The sequence below is a fragment of the Colossoma macropomum genome, unplaced genomic scaffold, assembly GCF_904425465.1.
Source record: "Colossoma macropomum unplaced genomic scaffold, Colossoma_macropomum, whole genome shotgun sequence".
Classification (NCBI taxonomy): Eukaryota; Metazoa; Chordata; class Actinopteri; order Characiformes; family Serrasalmidae; genus Colossoma; species Colossoma macropomum.
In genome coordinates, this window is record NW_023495878.1 from 1726043 (window position 1) to 1746595 (window position 20553).

The following is a 20553-nucleotide window of genomic DNA, read 5'->3' on the forward strand; positions in this document are numbered from 1 at the left end:
TGGAACAGATGAGGGGTTAAAAAGGAAAATGAATGGGACTGGTGAAAGCAAAAGGGAAGGAGTAGAGAGGGCTGAGATGTGTACCCAGTGAGGGGAGTAGCCCTGATAGGGGGCGTAGGGCTGCTGTAACTGCACTTTATCACACGGCTCCTCTATTATAGGAATGGTATCAGACGCCTGGGAATGGAGGGAGTCACACCATTACTTAACCACAACCACACACACACATGCAATTGCACATAGTCTAAATTATATTTGTAGGGATGCACGATATATTGGCAGCTGATACATTGTTGCAGATAAACTTTATCACTATTATTATTTGTCCGATATTGAAATTTCAGCCGTTAATTACAACACTTAATGTCCTATTTCTAGCTTGCACGTGCAGTGAAGCATGTGTGGAAGCACGTGAAGTCACTTTTATACACTCTTTTAGATCACACAGCAGCCTCTGCTGGCCAATGGTTTCCATTTAACGGCACGTAATGTAATTTACTGTCGTGAGAAGAACAACTTTCATCACAAACTGTATTTTAGTTGGTTAGAGAGTGAGCTTTCTAATCCACGTATATCCATTTTTAATTTGAAACAAATTTTGTTATATATATATATATATATATATATATATATATATATATATATATATATATATCCTTTTTTATTATGAATGAACTAAAAAGATAGATGACAGGATTTCTAGTGACTTCAACAGCAGCAATGATGTGAAGGTACATGTGAATATTATAAATCAAATTACATGGTTTGTTGATATTTTATGGTAAAAATAACACATCTTCTACATAGACCACGCTTGAATACAGCATTTAAGTGCACAATGTCTGTTTATTTGCTGAGTTTAATGTATTTAAAAAAAACATAAAATCTAGAATGTTCCAGTTTATTTTCACTTAGAAAATTTTTTTACAGTGCATTTAGCTTTTTTACAAAATGCAAAGCCAAGTTTATTTTTTATTGCAAGTGAAATAAATTAATTTGTTTAAATTGATAGAGATATATCCAATATAAAACAGATAACCTGTTACCCTGTTGTGTGTGTTCAGGTTTGTCTCTAATATGGTGCTGCAGAATGAGTGACTAAGGATGCTCTTAGCTTCACTTTAAATGTCAAAACAAACAGTCAAAATGAACCTGCAGTGGGCTTTTTCCTCTTGCGTGAACATATCATTTTAACATTTTTCACTAAATTATCTTCAGTCTTTCAAAACACAGGGTGACATCCAAGTCATAGCTTTTTTAATGTACAGCCTTTAGTTACAGGGTATGACGATTTTTATAGCCTCCAGTTCTTCATTAGGTAATAATGATATTGAACATTAGTTGCTGTATTCAATTCCGTATTTCTGTTGCTATTATCAGTTCACATAATGCTGTGAATGGCTTTAGATAAAAATACATAAAGTGATGTAAAACATTAAAATAATAGTATAATCTAAACGATCGGTTTATGATATTGGTATCAGCCACATTAAGGTTTTTTTATCGGTTAGCGTACCAGGCCCAGAAATTCTGTATCGCTGCATCTCTACATATTAGCTTATGTGTAATAAAAAAGTAGTGTTCTGTATGTTATAACATGCATTTTATCTCTGTCTAGGATCCTAGCACAGAGAAACAAGTCATCACAGTATAAAGCACAATTTAAATATCAAGACTGTTTACAAGAATAATTTGCATGCACTTGTAATCTATCTGAGTGGTCCCTTCCTTAAGCACCCTTTAAATATTTCTTCTGTTCAAGACGCTAACACATTTAACGTAAGTAAACAGTGCATAGACATTGATGTCCTGGGTCATTTTTGTCAGAAGTTGCAATACATTACTTGATTCAAATGTGTAACCATTCCCACATGGGTAAAAAAAAATATTACTTCAACACAGTTACTGCTAAAAGCAAGTGAGCTTGAAGACAAAACTAAGTTAACATAATACATATCTAATGTAGAAATGATGTACACATTTGAACCAAGTAAATTCAATGTATTTTTTGTGAATAACAAAAATGTGCAGATCTATCAGATCTAGCTAAGACCCACTAAGACAAAGTGCTCACCACCACATGGAAGGGGCTGTTGGGGATGTGCTCTCCTCCAAAGCGGATAGTTATGACATATTTCCCCGGCTCCGGGGCTGTGTAGTAGATATCAAAAGTTCCATCTGAGTTCTCCACCACATCCACATCCAGTTCAGCTCCATCAGGCGTTGACACTTTGCAGGTGACCTTTCCCTTCCCAGCAGCCTTTGCATCCACAGTGATGACAGTCTCCTCGCCAATCTGAATGGTAGGTCCGAGTCCTGAGCCTGATGCAGAGTGCACATGCAGTTAGGTCAAGAATATCTCTATATATAAAACACATGTAAAACACAATACAATATGGGAGATGTGGACAAATGTTTAGTATTAAACTACTCACCCAGGCCATGTCCTCCAATGGAAACTGCAAGATAACAGAAAAACAATACTACCATTACCATACATTTACACAAAACGTTATATGCTGTAACTCCAACAATTTAGCAAGGTCATGGGTAACAGCTGTAATAGGAAGGTCCAAGTAATAGGAAGGTTAACAGATTCTAACCTGTTACCAGGCACTTGCTGGCATCCCCAGTGGGCAGAGCATGGATACGGTAGGGGGAGTAGGGAATCTCATCTCCGCCGTATTTGATGGTGATGGTGTAGCGGCCTGTCATGTCAGGTACGTAGGATACTGTGTATGTTCCATCTCTGTTATCTCTGATGTTCGCTTTCTTCGGTTTTCCCTCTGGATCCTATGGAAAAAAACACACTATGTTAATGTTTAAGTTTCGATCCTTTTTGTCTGTAGCCCCATTCAAGCAGGATTAGCTTTACCTGGGGAGGTGCTGTCATTTGAGTGATTCCTGATAAGATCTGTGATTTTAATCCATTACGAATCTGCCATGTCTGCAGTGTTTACAAATCTGCTAAGTAAAAATTGCAGCGCAAATTACCTTCTATAATTTGTTAAACTCTGAGCTCATTCAGTAACAGCAGTCCTGTTTGAATCAACCTCACAGTAATGCAATAACAAATCCTGGTAATAAACATCAGCACCTCTGTTTTTTGGCAACCGGGAGACAAGGCTAACCACTAAAATGGAGCTTGATTTAACACAGTTGCTTTATCCCCAAGTTTAAAACCAGGCTACTATAATCTGAAACACTTCTGGTGATGGCCTAATTAGAGGGAGAATGAGATGAAATACCTGAAGGTACCTCTCACGAGGCAGAGACACCTGTTAAGTTTAATGAGCCAACTTTACCATTTATCATAACACTATTCTATGTGGTATTAACTGGAAGTTTCTTTTGTTTTTTGTATCGGTTTCATTTTAATCTTAATGCTGAAGTGAACATCTCAGCTGAGGCATTTTGATCCACGCTACCTGAGGTAGTTTGGGGAAATTACACAGATATTTCATCCCCTAAAAATCAGCCAGTTTAATTCCTTACAAATTACATTACATCCTCCTCTGGCAAAACAAATCCAGCTTGAACAGGGCTTTTGTCTTCACCCAGGGTGCATGACTCTATATGTCTTAGTTAAAAAGCATCATACGAGTTTGTAATCTCTAATTTTTTGCTAAAATAGCTGCATGATTTGTGTTAAGCAAATCTTCTATGTAAGTTAGTCATTCAAGAATTAGCCCAAACTCAATGGAGTGTCAGTCCACAGAGACCAGTAGGAGGAACATTAAGGGCTTTTAATTCATCGCTAAATTAAGACGTTATCAAACACGGCAGGCAAAGTCCACATCCACAAACACCATTGTCCCTCTAGCAATGACAATGCTCTTCTTTGGATGTGCATTATTTGAGACCACTCCGGTATGTTTAAATTTAAAGTTTTCTTATTTTTGTATTTTTGTATTAAAGGTAGCATATCTCTGCAAGACATAGAACCAGAGCCCTGTTTCAGGAACTACAACTCCCAGCATCCCTCAGGCCTATTTTGTCACATATTTAAAGGGCCCATATCCTACGTTTGTTGTATTTTACATTCGTTGTATCCACTGAAATATCGCTGTTGTTGGAAGAAAACCTCATATCTCCAAAACAATAACTTTACAGGAGAAGGAAAAAACCTACTTTACTTTTAATGTAAGTCAATGGAACCAGACGTTTTTCCAAGTCATTCTGTGCCGTTTCTTTTGGCCCATTCATCATAACATTTACAAACACTGTAAAGGGCAACAGACATTTTAAAATTGTCAAAAACTGAAAAAGAACAAAAAACAAGATACGAGGTTTTCTTCCGACAGCAGCGATATGTATTTTGCCACATTCAAAAAGCAGTCCTGGCTGAAACACTCCTTTTAACTCAGCATGAGTGGGAGGGACTGAACTGCTGTAGGCTGAGTAGGAGTGTTAATTTTAGTGACATCACAGAAACAATGAATTCTGTTTTTTGGAGCTTAGATTTTACAGACTAGGGAGTGAATTGCACATTTTGAAACTCTAACAATGTTTACATGCTACATAAAGCTCTTTTATTTCAAGAAAGTGAGGAAAAATCCGTTTTCCACGATACAGGCCCTTTAATAGAACTATAAACGAATAGGAGAAAAGTGCTCCATTTGTGAATTTACATACTGGACATAAAATAGAGCAAGAGAGAGAGGGAGAGAGAGAGATCACAGCCCTAAAGGGGCACTAGACAACTGCCAGCACTCTTGTGGAACTCCCAATAAACTCTTTCCCATGGTTTATATTAGCTTCAGTATGTTCCACAAACATCTTCTGGCATATGCCACACTGCAAGAGCACTGCAATGCTGGAGCTGCAGAAGGTGCTTTACCCTATATGAAGATGAAGTGGAGGCAAAACTAGGGCATAGAGAGGGCACAAGGTGCAAGAGGGTATGAGGGCTCAGGAAGCAGGAATCTTAGGGGAGAGAGGGAGGAGGGGAGATGTCGGACACGATGAGGGGACAAAAACAAGAGGGGCTAAAAATGAGGGGTGGCCTTACGCAGCCTTTCCTAAGAATATAGAAGGGGATGGTGCCCTTTACAATATGGCTGTCCCAGACCCTTCTACCCCAGTCCTCCACATACAGAGAGACCTCACGCCTGCACCCATCTGGATCCTGCAGCGACAGCAGGGAGGGGGGAGGGGGTCATGGGTCATGGAAGAAGGCAAGTGTGGGGAGCAGGGACATGGGACTTTTAATTTTTAAAGTTTGAGAAACAGCCAACAGGTCAGTTAATTAACCCTTTAAGGACCAGCCTAGTAGCCATCTGGACATACCTTTTCATTTTTAACTGTAATGCAGTGATACAATACACTATCTACAAGTGTTTAACATCATCTGATCCAACACAAACTCTGCTTCTCAATGATACCAGTAACAGAAAATGAAAACAGTATACAAATGAAAAAAAACAAAACAGGAAACATTTTCTCTGAAAAAAAACAACAACAAAAAAAATACAGAACAAATTTGAATGAATAAGCTGAAGAGTAGACCCTTTTACAAACTCCATCATTTACAGTCGTATGCACAATTTTGGGCACCCCCTGCTCAAAGTAAATGTTTTGTAGATTTTCAAAGTGAGAATAGGTTTGTAAGACGAGAACACATTTCTGCACATTTTAATACTCAACTGCTGAATTTAACACACCGTAAAATAATAAAACATAAAATGTGGCATGTGCAAAAGTCATGCCATGTACAGAAGTTATGCGCTAAAATTAGAGGAAAATGCCATGTTTAAGTGTGTTCCCTGCAGAGGATGTGTTAACTTTTCATTTCGAAAATCCGCCACGTTTGGCAAACGTTTGCATATGACTCTATTGCACATGACTACTTTTCTGAGCTCTGTCAGTAGACGTTTTTGATTTCTTACTGTTAACATGTATTTTTATCCAGTTGTATGGAGCTTGTATCTTCAGCCTGTTCATCACTGCCCTCAAAAATGATTTCTATTTTTTTGCACTGATCTTGAAGAAAATCTTGAAAGTCTGAAGTCAAATCTTTTTGAACTGACTTGGACAGTCTTTAAATCTGAACCCCTGCTTTGACTGGATCTGATGGATGACATATTTTATACTCAGAATAGCTAGCAAACAATGACCAAACGTGTAAAAAAAGTGAACTTTGATTTGTCTGTGATCTAATGGGCAGATGTACTGGGATTTCACAGAAAATCTGCTACCATGCCCTGCGGTAAACAAAAGGTTCTAAAGTAGATAAGTTTGTCCTTCGTTTTTCCACTGAATGTCACTGGATCCTCTGAATTACAAAGTCGTTAAAGAGTCAAACTATGAATAATGTTACAGTCTGCACAGGACTGACATCAGAAGGCTGGCAACCACATAAAAATGCCCCAAACGAACCAGCAAGCTTTGTCAAGTGTGGTAGCTAAGACGCTTCAACAGTAATAGAGTACATTAGGAGTAGTCAGTGTTGTTATATAATAGTTTTGTTTATTAGTAGACTTACTTTCATGCAACGTCATTTTAACATGCAGTAGGGACTTTTAACATGCTGAGTAGTAGGGACCTCGTAATTCAGAGAATCCAGTGACGTGGGGGGGAGAGTGTGCGTGGAATAAAGCGTATCAGGTTTGGAACCTTTTAGTTTACCTTATGGTGCAATAGCTGCAATTTCCTAAAATCCCATTAATTTCTCCCCTACAAAAATCCTGCTTAGACCTGCAGTTTTAATATACGCATAAACGCTGACTACAGAATGACGCATGACTTCAAAAGGATGATACACCACACCGTACACACATACGGTATTTTGTCAGAAAGCTCAGCTTCTACAGTTTTAGGTAGACATTAACTTTGTTGATATCTTAAATGGTTGTTCAGTTATTCAAGTTTAAATATGTCGCGTCTTGAACACATCGTGGTGCGACATTCGTCCTTAAAGGGTTAAAGACATAATCATAGAACTGCTTTCCAAATTCTACTTAAATAATAAGGCACTTTTTGTTGGGAAAGGAAATCACATGACTCACCAAGATCTGGACAGTGAGGAGTCCTTCACCAGCATCACGGGCATCAATGGTGAATTCTACTGGCAGGCTGGCAGGCACACCTGAGGCGTTGAGGCCAGGCCCGCTGGCCCGAACTTTACTAGCATCATGAGCAGGCAGGGCCTTTATCTTAAATGGACTGGAAACATAGAAAGAAGACAGGAAAAAATACCTTCTTACATTCTCTGTAATTACCTCATTCCTATCACATTCCTGTCATACTAACAGAACAGAACAGAAATGTTAATGAAGGAGCAGCTGTTCTGATTAGCAGTTCTAAGTTTAGAATTATGAGTCCTGTGTGAATATATGGTATTCTCACCTGCGTGGCACTTCTTGGTCTGCATACTTGACACACACAGTGTAAGGTCCATCTTTGGCAGGCGTGTAGATCACAGTGTGCGTGCCATCACCATTGTCTGTGATGCTTACAGGCTCAGTTGCCCCTGCAGAGAATGTTGCCATGATTAAGAGTCTAAAAAGTTGACAATCAAAATATAAGTCTTTATAAATAAAAAAGTCATAATGTAGTCAAACTCTGTACTGTATATCTAACTATGTTTTTCAAAATGGCAACATTACAGGAGAAGGAAAAACATTCTTAACCTTTAATGTCAATAATCCTAATAAGTTTTATTTTTTTCCAAGTAATTTTGGACCATTTGTGTTGGTCTCTTGATTGTGAAAAAACCCCTGTATAACATTAGAATAGATTTAAAAAAACTGTAAAAAGTAACAAGAATTTCTTGTTTTGATAGTTGATGTCTTATAAGCTAGTCTGAAGAACAAAGTTTGGCTCCAGATTTCTCCCAGATGTCCCCAGCCATCATATGGATTTGTTAAATTCCATCACCAGCACACTTGATTTTTGGCTGCTTAGCCAAACTAGTTGCTGGATGATAACAGTGATACAAATAATAAAGGGCTTCCTTAAAAGAGATTTTAGAAATGGTATATTTTCACTCTCCCCTTACCAGTTGGGCCATAGAGCAGCACTTCCAGTGGGGCCAGGCCAGCCTTGCTGCAGTCCACAGTGAAGGTCTGTGGCACATGAGCTCGTACCCCATTGCCCAGGCCTGGGCCAGAGCACCTCACCTTACTAGGATCCACCAGCTCCCTTACTGGAACTCGGAAAGGACTGCCTGCAGGTTAACACATAATACATTTATCTCACGTTCCCTCACTTATTAACCCTGCTGTAACCTTTAACCTGAACAAAACTGCATCTTATTCCACTGCTGTTCTCAGTTTGATCAAAAAATACTGTTGTTTAATAGTGAACGAAAGCTTTGGTTCATATTTGTAATACAGGTCCGGCTGAGAGAAGTCCATACTCCACCTGGAATGGGCAAGCCTCCGAACGTGATGTTAACATCATACTCTCCAGGAGTGAAGGGGATGTACTCAACACTACAGCTGCCATCTTTATTATCTTTACAGGACATCTTAGCCTCTGACGGACCCTCAATGGCCAAACCCAGACCACCTGTACCAGCACCCCTGGGAATGAAGACAGGTGAAAGAACAGAGAGCGAGTGAGATCGAGAAAAATACAGATACAGTGGGTGAAGAACAGGCAAGAGAGAGAATAAATGGTATTTTCAAGGTTTCAAAGGTAAGAACAAAAAAATAAAATACGTTATAGGAATATGAAGTATATCAATACAAGGACAATACAAATTTCGGAATATTCTGAGGAAAGAAGAGCTACACATCTACAACACCATTTAGGCATGTGCAGCATTTTTAGCAGCAAATGGAATGCATAATGGGCTATAAATTAATCATATATAAATGTTTATATTATTTATCAGAGGTGTAAAAAGATTTGATTATTGCTCTTCAGAAACAAAGCATCAATAAAACAGCAGTTTTATCAAATTCTCTGATCTCAAAGCTCAAATTTCACTACGATTCAATTCAATGTGATTATATTAGTATGATTTGGTATGACAATTTTTTTTTAATATGGAATACACAAATGAGAGTAGAAGAACTGTTTATATAGTAGTAAAATACAGCAATAAAAACAAAACAATATATCTTTTTTTGGGGATTTTTACATTTGATACTAGGCAAAAATAAGTGCACACTGTAGTGAATACTAATGTAATTGATAAAAACATTCCAAAAGTGCTGTAGCAGAATCACCAGTCTCAGACAGATGCATCACCATGCATCAATGCATGTTTGCAGCCTTATTTATTACATTACACAGAGATATACTGAATAATTTGAATATCAACAATTCATTCATTATGTTGTTGTAGTTGTTTCATATTTAGGATTCAGAAGCTTCATCTTTATATTTTATCATAAAACTAAGAAAAAAGCCTGAGGAGCTGAGAGATGGAGACAAACAGATACAGCAGGCTAGCAAAATATTGTAGGTGATTCAAATTAGTTACAAATGGCCGTATATCTGTACAAATCTAGTATCAAAAATGAAATATAATTCAACAAGTTCTCAATCCTGAACAAAATTTCTGTAAGGTATTTGCCTCACAATAGAACTGAGCTTTGATTACTAAGTCAGCAGTGGAATATGAACATGGCTGCATTCAGTAATCTAGTAATGTTTTCTTCAGTAAAGATTTACGTCTTACTTTTGACCATATTTGCTATCTGGGCAAGCAGAAATCCAGTCACTGATCTGTCTCTTTATCTGGACATAACGTCACATGCCATCTTTGGGATGTACATCGTAAAAAAATAAAATATATACACATATACAAGTATATAACTACAAAATTCTGATTAAAAAACAAATTAGCTATAATGAACAAACATACATAAAGATATGGTTAATTATGAAATACAGATATTATTGTTTTTAAGGGTAGTATTGAGAATAAATATTAGAGTACTTATTTGAAAGCACCAACAAGTATTCAAAGCCTGGAAAATGCTGTTCAGTTTAGAACTAATGTTATATCATGTACCTGGTCTCCACGGTGAAGCGGTTTGGTTTGTTGACCAGACCCTCTTCAAGGCCGGGTCCATATGCCCGCACACGGCTGGGGTCACAGCCCTCTGTTACTGAAACCCTGAATGGGCTCTTCGGCACCGACACTTCATCATACAACACCTCAATCAGGTGCACACCTGCACATTCAGAGCACATGGTTCACAAAGTATACACACAAACATTCACACAGCACTGCTGTATGAAGGATGATTTCCTGTCAGTATGATAAATGGCTTTAAGCTGCTGCAAATATAAGGCTGCAAAAAGAACCACCTTGATGTGTGCAGTGGGAGATTTTACACATGGTAAGGTCACATCAGTGATATTTCCTGTGTAGCTGTGCAGAGTCTGGATCAATAGTGGTGCGAATGAGGATTGTGTGTGGTTATCATGAGAAAACAGGCTGCTGCTCTGGAACTCATGACGCAATACATGCAGTCATCATCCCACTGCAGTTATCCTGCACACAGAGCAATCAATAATGCTGCCATGCTCAGAGTACTGATGAGCAGTATGTGTGTGTGTTTTTATTTCCCTCCATCTGTAACCTTTAAGATGCCCTTGATCAGGAAAGTCAACAAGCAACTGTTTCCTCGTATACCTTAGGACTCAAACTGATAAACATTTGGCCAATAAATCGAGTGATATTAAAGGAAAAGTTTGGGGAAAAATTAAAATTTACATAATTTTGCACTTACCCAGATGCAGTCGTTCAATCAAGATAAAAAAAGAAAGATCAGTCAAGCAAAAGTTGCTTCTTTACTTTAGTATTGGACCTGCTAGGCTAACATTGCTACCAAACACTAGAAGGCAATAGTCACCCAAATCTTTTCCGTAAATACATTCCCAAAACTTCTCTCAAACCGCTTCCAGCTTTTAATTAATGTTGCACAGACTTGTTGATGTGGTTTAGGTCACAATATGACTGTGAACAATAACAAAAGTTCACCGTATAGCTCAACAGTGCGGCCATTTTAAGTGTTGTGCACGCACAGACACTACACATTACATTTGTGAAACCAGTTGTTTCTATTTACAAGTAACTTTTGAAATGTTGAACTTTTTAATTGAATATATATGTTTATAAATAGCAAACAGCAGAAATTGCAAATGTAATCTAGCATGCATATACTGTCAATGGCACTTTGTAATAAAATCAATTAAAAATAACTAAATTAATAATTATGTAAAATGTATATAAATGTTTTCAAGTGGTACACAATATTGAAACAAGCCCTGCAACAACACTTCTAGTGTTTGCTAAAGTAAAGAAGCTAAATCTGAGCTCCAGATATTTCTTAGTCAAATCATTCCTTTAAGGTTCCACAGATGTATCAGCATCAGTGGAAATCTTGCCAATGATTTTACATTATTATTAATTCAATTTTTTTCATTGTTTTTTATTACAAAGTACCATCAACAGCCCAATACAGACCACTTGATCCTTTCAGCACAGGCCTGGGGACTACTAAAGGGTCCCCACTTGTGGTTTGAGAAATTGTCTGTTAAATTTTTGACCAGCAATTAGATTGGCTGACATTATCAGTTATCAGAATTTGGGCTTCTTAAAATCAGTACTGCCATTTTTATGCTGATCAGGTCTTTAACACAACTGCTCATGTCCTATTTGCCTGTTTAAAATGCACACAGGAGACTCTGCTTCATAAAAACAAACCAATCCTGCCTGTTAAATTAATGATCGCCACTCCAGCCGTACTGCCCTCCAGCATGAAGAGAGGCGTTCACAAACTTTACACAAACCACAGCAGTTTGTGTTATTAAATGGCGACACACAGCTTAAGGAAAACGTTCATTAAAGAGGTACAGCATCTGCTCTACAGTTCACTGCTTCCTGCCTCTAGGGCTGTGCTCTCACTGGCTTGCTCTCCAAGCTCAGAGTCCGCCCACTGGCAGAGTCAGCAAAACCTGAAATGCAAACCAACTGACTAAATCCGCTTGATGATTCTGCACTGCCACAGTCAACTAATATTTAAGACCCCACCTAAAACCAAGTGCTGCGGAAAATGCATTCAGTATTTCTAGAGGCGAAACATGCTGGATTGTAATGCTTAAACAAATCTAAAAGGAGCGTCATACCATCCTCATAAGCCGTATACTCCACTCTGTAGGTGCCGTCCCCTTTGTCGGTGATGTAGGCGTCTGTATTGGTGCCTGAAGGGTTGACAATGCGGGTTTTTATATGGTTGCCCCCAGTTTTGTTGTGTGCGCGTGTGTCCACGATGAAGTGTGTAGTGACTTCTCTAAGGACTCCTATATCCACACATAAACAACAAACATACTCCGGTCACCAAGACAGCATCATCACTTGACAAACAACAGGATTTAGGCTCTTCATTTGTCCTTTTTAACCCCTCTAGTCTAGAGATACTATTCATTTTGCTAAACACTCATTTTACATTACACATCTGATTAAACGTAATTACGAGTACATAGTTATACAGGGAGATTCACTCGGAAGAGGCCCCGAATATTCTATAATAACTCTCGCTAGGACAAAGCAATCTGAACGAAACATGTGCAATGTGCTCCTCAGTATATGGAGCTTCAAACAAGCCGGGATGCCCCTACGTCGGAGTGATGTGGTAGGCGCCGGACAGGTGTTGCGACGTTTAACCTCCGTTTGCTACTTACGGGTGCATACCCCCGTACCCCTTCATGTGTCTGGCAGAAAACGGAGATCACTTCCAGCATCGCATTTAATGCAATCGATTACACATACGTCAATGTATGTAGCATACTTTTTTTGGTTTAGATTGCTTCATCCTAACGGGAGTTACAACAGAATATTCGGGGCCTCTTTTGAGTGAATCTCCCTGTATAATGGATTACATTTACATTCGATTGAAATTCTAGATTCAAGTTTGCACTTAGTTTAAAGACTAGGAAAACCCCCTTCCGATGAGGTATCTTGATGGTTGGAGGAGCTTTTGAAAAGCTTTTGTGGGGGTGGATTCTCAATGCTTGTATGACGTGAAAGTGAAAGAACACTGACTGACAAAAAAATATGAATTCTGTTAAACTGATGAGCCAGAGGAACACACTGCTGCACTACAGGATATCACATAAGATGACAAATAACATTAAATGCAAGCTTTAGGCCAGAATATGTTTCAGTGGGTGAGAAATAATTCCTATTAAATTACATCAGGCTTTTGCTATCACTGGCAATAACTGTGAGTTCTAATAAAATAACAGACTCTAAGCTGAGATATTCTTACCTCTGGGTTCGACTCCTGGGCCGTAGACCTTTATTCCACTGGTGTCGACAGCAGGGTCCACCTGAACACGAGCAGGGAACTTGGGCACAGCATGTCCTCCGTAATTGATGGTGATGGTGTACATGCCGTGGAAAGGGGGGATATAGGTGATAGAATATGTCCCATCGCTGTTGTTCTGAATATGGACTTCGGCCTGGGCACCAGAGTCTGAGATGATCTCGATGGTCAGCTCAGCCTCCCCAGCCTTAGAGCAATCCACTGTGAAGGAGGCAACCTCGTTGACCTTCCCTCTCTCCAGGCCTGGCCCACTGGCTGTGACCTTGCTGGGATCGAAGACAGACTGAACCATGGCTTTGAAGGGAGAGCCGGGGATGTGCGCATCAGCGAACAGGATGTTGATGGCGTACTCTCCGGGCTCAGTGGGCAGGTAGGATACGGAGCAGGAGCCATCGCCATTGTCCTGGCACTCAATCTTGGCCTCACACGGTCCCTCCACTGTCAGGCCCAGACCCCCTGTGCCGGCCCCTTTGGTGTCTATGGCAAATGGAGCAGGTTTACCCACAATTCCTCCCTTCAGGCCGGGACCGTAGGCTCGCACCTGGTTGAACGAGACATGATATAAATTGATTAACCAGGATCAACAATAAAGAAGAAAAAGGCTTCTATTTAATGGCTCAATTCTAAAAACTAATCTAATAAACAAAGCTGTCAAAACACAATACTGACAATAACAAAATCACACAGGAAAACTCATAAGCAGTGGAAAAAGTTTAGAAAGCAAGGAGAAATTTTGATTTTAATATGAAAATCAATGCATTCTATACAGGAGTAACTGCTGCGGAATAATTTAGTTCATTGAGTTCAACTGCTATGTAAGTAGACCAAAAATCGTACTGTTTTCTAAGACATTTGTTAAAAATGTGTTGCTTACTACACCAAAGTTAAAGGCCAATGCGTATGAAATTTCTTTTGAGACCCCACATCTATCACAAACTAAAAATCTTTGTGCTCTACAGGCTCCATAATGGCTCCATAATCCTTGGACCCCAATGATTGCCACTTGATCGTCTGGCTCTCATAGCAGATGCGACAATTCACAACGTGTTCTATTTTATCTCATACCAGATAAAATATTTTATATGTTGATATTTTATCACTACCTGGACAAGGTAGAAAGGCACTAATTAAGTCACAAATTGCATGTCACAAATATGTATTTGAGACTTAAGCACATATCGCCATGTTTTCGTCCTTCGACTGTGTACCATAACCATATTTTGAAAATAACCCTTTATGATTTGTTTTTTTTTTTTGTTCATTTTCTGATCAATACAGGATCGTGCCCTAAAGTCTTTTTACGTACTTGTGTCTTTATGTCCATTTCCTTTGTCACATGGAGTGTGCCACGGTACACAGATATCCAATTTGCTGTACTTGTATTTTTCACTGTAAGACATGAAGAATGCAGTGTTTCCAGATGTGCTTAAACTACCCCCTGTGGCCAAGCACACTCTGGCTAACCTCTCTCTGACAGATTAATTACAAACCACATCTTCAAGTTACTTCCTGCGGTGGTTATATGTTCTGCTACATCGTATTTGCTTTAAGTAGCTCATACGACAATGCGGACATACGAAGTGGAACATCTGGCATCATGGACGCACCATGCAGGACAGCAATGACCTCATCGCTCGAGTAATCGTATCCAGAGTTAATTATGGGAACACTGAAGTAAACGTATACAGACACAGACACATTTCTCTGGAAAGTCTCAGGTTAATGAGAGAGGACTCTTGAGATTGGCTTCAGTCATGTGGAGTAGACAGAGGAATGCTCCTAGAGAATGATGATAAATACACTGCATTCATTATTAATGAAGAAGATTGCTAGTTCATATTCAATTACTGAGCTTCAAGGGCCCCTGGGAAACCAGACTCAATCAGTATCACCTTGGAGAAGGTTAGGGCAGGTCTAGAAGGCTAAAAACATAGTACACAGCTACCCACCCACCCTCCAAGGACACAAATGTTCAGCCTGCCTTCCATTATCCCCATAAAATAAACAATCACAAACAGTAGCCAGTTGCATCAAATTAACATAAATTCGATCGGAGCCTAGTTTGAACATAAATTGCCTCTACATTTGAATTTACGAGCTACTAAAATTTAAATGGATACACAAAGTAACATAGTCTCAGTGTAGCCTGAAGTTATTTCTAACCTAATTTACAGTTTCCCATTATTAGGTGCAAAATCCACCATAAAAAACACGTTCACATCTTCGATTTGAGAGATGGGAAACTTAATGTTACCTTTCCTTTAGGTTTACTGTTTGTGTGTTGCTGATTCCTCATTAAATTTGTTGAAAAGCATTCCCAGTTTGAACACTTCCACACAGAGAACCCCAAGCAACAGAAAAAACATATCAAGTTCAACACCACTTTATCACACACACATCATCTAAACCTCTTATCCCAGCTTATCCCAGCTATCATTGGGCAGAAGGCAGGATACACCCTGGACAGGTCGCCAGTCCATCACAGGGCAGACAGACATACACACACAATCACACCTAGGGACAATCTAGCATGTCCAATTGGCCTGACTGCATGTCTTTGGACTGTGGGAGGAAACTGGAGTACCCGGAGGAAACCCAAGCAGACACGGGGAGAACAGGCAAACTCCACACAGAAAGGACCCTCGTTGCCCGGCCGGGAATCGAACCTGTGAGCCTTCTTGCTGTGAGGCGACAGCGCTACCCATTGTGCCACCGTGCTGCCCAACACCACTTTATCGTAAAGCATAATTCATTTGGATTTGTGAATTTATATAGTGTTTAAAACAGGTATGTGTCTATGTACTTGACTAATCACATGAAGTCTAGTTTGTGTAGTCTTGCAAGCCATCACCTGTGAGTCTGTTGGTTTTGTCATTTAACGTGGCCAAGAATGCCCGCTTCTACAGAAAGATGGAATCTGACTGACATGCAAAGCAGCCAATTATGGACAATTGTTTGCATGGGCAGGCTTTACTGTGCAGAGGTCGAAGATAGGACTTCAAAAACTTCAAACTTTAAAAACTGTTTCAATCCAATGAATATATCTAGCACCAAAAGACTCACTGTGGTCACAATATGCAGCAGGAAACTACTTGCTGGTGGTGAGTAGCATAAATTAATCTGAAATATTTAGGAATCACCTTATTTAAGCAATAGAACACTCATGGTTGTATGTTATCGCAAAATAACATCACGGCTGTGATTTGGCCATAGAACATTATGTTACTGGTGATAACACACAACCTTGAGTGTTCTATTGCTTTTATACAACAGTTAAATAAATAAAGTAAGAAATAAATAAACTGGGCCGTGAACGCGGCGTTTAATACGTTTTAATGTTAGCAGTTCCTTCCACCAAATTATAGTTCCTTAACAAGCAGCTTGTTGCTACGTCAGAGTAACAAACTCTGCTCACTCACTGCACAGCCGGCAGTTCATTCTCCAGCTCCTTGTTTTGTTCCAGCCAGTCTGTAAAGCATTTTACAGCCCATTTTGTTTGGCGAATGGTATTCAGTTAATTTCTGGCTGATTCCAGGTTGTTTAGGTGTTCTTCTGTCTCAGCTGCTGACTGAAAAGCTGCTCAGTGGTGATGACAGTTTGGAAATTTAGTGTAGTCTCATCTTAAGAGTCTGACCAAATCGGCTGTCGGTCAAACGTGATCTTAAAAGTGTCCATTTTCTGTTTGTGCACAAAGTAAGAAGTACAAACATTCAAATGGCTTGAGCGTCTCCTATAGCTGTCAAAGTCGTTGCTTAGCAACGGCATCCCAGCAGAGTGATGCAGTGTTTGTGAAAAAAACGTGCTGTTATGGCGAAATAACAACACAGTTAGAACGCTTCAACCAATCGGCTTGTGTGGCCGGAACTAACTGTTGTATAAAATTCAATTAACAACAGCTGCACAATTTACTTCATTTTTAATATGTACATAATGTGACACTCTGGACTGATATGTTTTGATTTTTGACTCACCCTTTAGCCTACTGTTTAATCTGATCTAGTTTTAACGACCTCCCCGATGAAGACTTTAACACATACTAAAATCTTTGATATGTGTATGTTGGTACACTCTTAAATGATATATCTATTGTTTCTTTTTGTGAACTACTACTGAGCTACTACTGAAATAGCTGAAGTAGTTGCAGTAGCTGCTCCTTCCTACAGTAAAAACACAGTTTTCATTTTTCACTTTGGTTTTCCATCTATGATCATTTTAAGCACTTACAGTTATCATGCTTCTCAAATTCTTGAGGTGCAACCAGAATTCTATACATTACTCATTTTAAACAAAGTACTGTACGGATAGTCTTCACACCCTAACTTAAAATCGAGCTACAGAGCACTATGAACTACTATTTTACAAGCTTAGTCACATCTCTGACATGGACAATGTGGAGAAGTGATAGAATAACCAAAATTTTTATTGCACTGGTCACTGACTCCTTTGGAGGTCGCTGAATTCCTGCGCTCACACTGTACTGCACACACTGTACTTCCTTCAGAGTGCTTTACGATACAGCACAGTGTGTGCTGTAGAGTTTAAGTTCTCTGCTCCCACGTTCTTCCTTACAAAGAGAGGTTTGTCTGCTTCAGCCAACTCTTAATAAGTTTCAGGCCTTGGGCTCGTGTGAAGCTGCATTCAAATGATCCGTGACCTGTTCGAAATGTCACAGCATAAACTCCATCCTCCTTCAGAGGGAAGACATTTAAGTAGACCATCAGTGATCAAGCAATCTCAGGACATCTCCAGGCACTCCTAATAAAACTTAATGGTGATAAAGTATGTGTAAGTTTACATGCATATTACTTTCAGCAGATTGGCTTTATAATCATTTGCCAAATACACCATTCATACTCTTTATGAAGTAAATAAACAGTTATTTCTGCTCACATTTGTATTCTGTGACAGAAGAATAGGACTTTCTCCTAATATCGAAGGAGGTAAACTATAATGAAACACTGTTTTGCATGTTTTCTTGCACAAACTACTGATATGTCCTTTTACTCCAAAACAGTCTTTCTAATAACAAGTCAGACAGCCAACAGCATGACTGAATAAAGGGTGTATATAAAATCATCCATAAGCATATGTGTATTCATTGCCTTTGCCACAAGACATCAAACAATTAGATATGTTAACCATGCCTACCTGTCTTAAATGGAATAATGTGCTCCTTATATGTGGATTTTGTGGCCTATGTCAGTCCATCTACCCACAAGAGCTTTAATAAGTGTCAAATAATAATAACAACTGAGCACTAATTTAAAGTCAGCATGAATCAGAAATCAAAACCTTCCATACTGTGATATACAGTATTAAAAAGGGTCTCAGCATTTTCACTTGATAATAGATGGGATAATGTGAAACATGATTATATTGTTGGTTAATATCATTTTCTCCTGCTTGCAGCTGCAAGGTGACATAATTAGAACTCTGAGGACGTTTTAGAGGCAGACAAAAGCCACCTCATTTTGAAAGAAGACAGATAATTTTATTGTAGAATGTCCTTGGGTGTTTTGAAAGGCGCTTATCAAATAAAATTGTATTATTATTATTATTATTATTATTATTATAAAACAAGCCCTTACAGAAAAGTCACATACATATCATATGTGAAGAATGTGTGATCACATGACATTAAACGGCACATATGATCACGTTTTTTCACATTTGAACATTCAAATGTTCACCTTTTTTGCATGTGATCACACGTTTTTTCACATGATACATTATTTTTCACACAATTATCGTGAGGGTATAAAAACTATTTTTTATACCAATGCTATATTCACCTGTAAAATTCATTGTTTTTTTCTGTAAAGCAGGGTTTTGTCTTTTAAATGGTATTATATGTTTAAATGTGTTTTACCCTAACAAACCAAGCACCTTGTTGGCCATCTATTCTGAGAATTTGGTGATGGCCCCTTAAACTCTAAATCTGCTCCCAGGGGAGTTACAGTGCGAGTTACATGTTCACATTGGCCATAGTAAAAAAGATCAGTGTGTATAATCTGAGCATTCTGTGTGCTGTGTTTTCTTTTACAGTATAAAACATGTACAAGGCTTCCTTTATTGTTAAATGCATTGCGATTTTCTCTGAGTAAGTGTGCAAGCTCATTCAGAGCACAGTTTGGACCAATAAGCACTTACAGTGATGTCTTCAGAGTAGGAATAAAACACGTCTGTTGTGTAAAACATGTCTTTTCATGTGTTTTCATGTTCATAAATGTAGTTTTTGAGATATTAAAAATCGACCTTTTTTGGCTTTGCTAGATCAAATACATGCTACAACAGCTTTGAGAAATCATGATATTAACAGTGAAAAAGCAGATTAAACTGCAGAGATAGCCATGCATTGTGTCGGCCTTAAAGGGGTAATATGATCGGATACAAAAAGGTTCATTTTGATTTCAGACTGATTTTAAGATCAAACATTTTCCAGTGCTTTCATAGACAATGCATAGATGGATAACTGGTTCTTCATTATCTTCATTATCTATAAGACTTACTTTCGAGGGGTCAGGTGGCATAACTCCCTCCACAGTAAAGGGACTTCCTGGTACAGGGTTGCCGTCATAATTGATGTCCACTTTGTAGGGTCCCTCCTCTGGAGGGATGTACTTCACTGTGTGCACTTCATTGGCTGTTCCAGACTCAACCTTGCAAGGTATTGGCCTTCGAGATGGTGAGGTGATCTTCACATCCACTTTGCCTTGGCCACCTGCTCCACGTGTGTTAATGGTGAACTCCTGATCTTTCCCAACATCCACTTCTGCACACACACAAAAAACACGGACCTTCAATATGGAACACTAAGCTAGAGACTTAAAATGCCACATTACAGATGCCCAGTTTCATTGTGCACACAGTGCTTTTACAGCCATTGATACTTAAAATATAAACATTAAATAAAGCTACTAGATGGATTTTGTGCAGACTTACTGGTGTTAAGTCCTTGGACTTTGACCTTACTAAGGTCCAGTGGAGGAGCAACAGTGATAATGAAGGGACTTTTGGGGATGGGGTCACCTCCATGACAAACAGAAATACTCATGTTGCCCTGCAAAAGACAGACAACAAAACAGTGGATGTAAGCATCAGTTTATTCTTTCCATTATTAAGAAATCATTTTCACCTGGGTATTTTAATACTACTGTGTGGGATTGTAACTCGATGAACTGAGCATCTTGGCAGAAATGCATTCTAATAATTTGGCAATGACCCCTTAAACCCCTTTTAAAACTGCTACAAAAGGGGTTCCAGT

General features: G+C 38.9%; 1 protein-coding gene across 9 annotated transcripts in view; it reads right to left on the minus strand.

Annotated features, from left to right (window-relative positions):
* flncb (filamin C, gamma b (actin binding protein 280)) overlaps positions 1-20553 on the minus strand; it is a 104917-nt gene that overhangs the window by 16833 nt on the left and 67531 nt on the right. For 5 of the 9 annotated variants that reach the window (XM_036563759.1, XM_036563757.1, XM_036563764.1 and 2 more), the window contains 13 exons: positions 20232-20349; positions 19799-20061; positions 13233-13830; positions 12091-12264; positions 9968-10130; positions 8365-8525; positions 8000-8167; positions 7348-7471; positions 7008-7164; positions 2604-2793; positions 2436-2459; positions 2075-2322; positions 85-177 (listed from right to left, as the gene is read on the minus strand). In XM_036563759.1, the coding sequence (XP_036419652.1) occupies positions 85-177; positions 2075-2322; positions 2436-2459; positions 2604-2793; positions 7008-7164; positions 7348-7471; positions 8000-8167; positions 8365-8525; positions 9968-10130; positions 12091-12264; positions 13233-13830; positions 19799-20061; positions 20232-20349 (2481 nt within the window). The remainder of the gene's footprint in view (positions 1-84; positions 178-2074; positions 2323-2435; positions 2460-2603; positions 2794-7007; positions 7165-7347; positions 7472-7999; positions 8168-8364; positions 8526-9967; positions 10131-12090; positions 12265-13232; positions 13831-19798; positions 20062-20231; positions 20350-20553) is intronic. The other 4 variants (XM_036563758.1, XM_036563766.1, XM_036563760.1 and 1 more) reach the window with 1 other exon arrangement.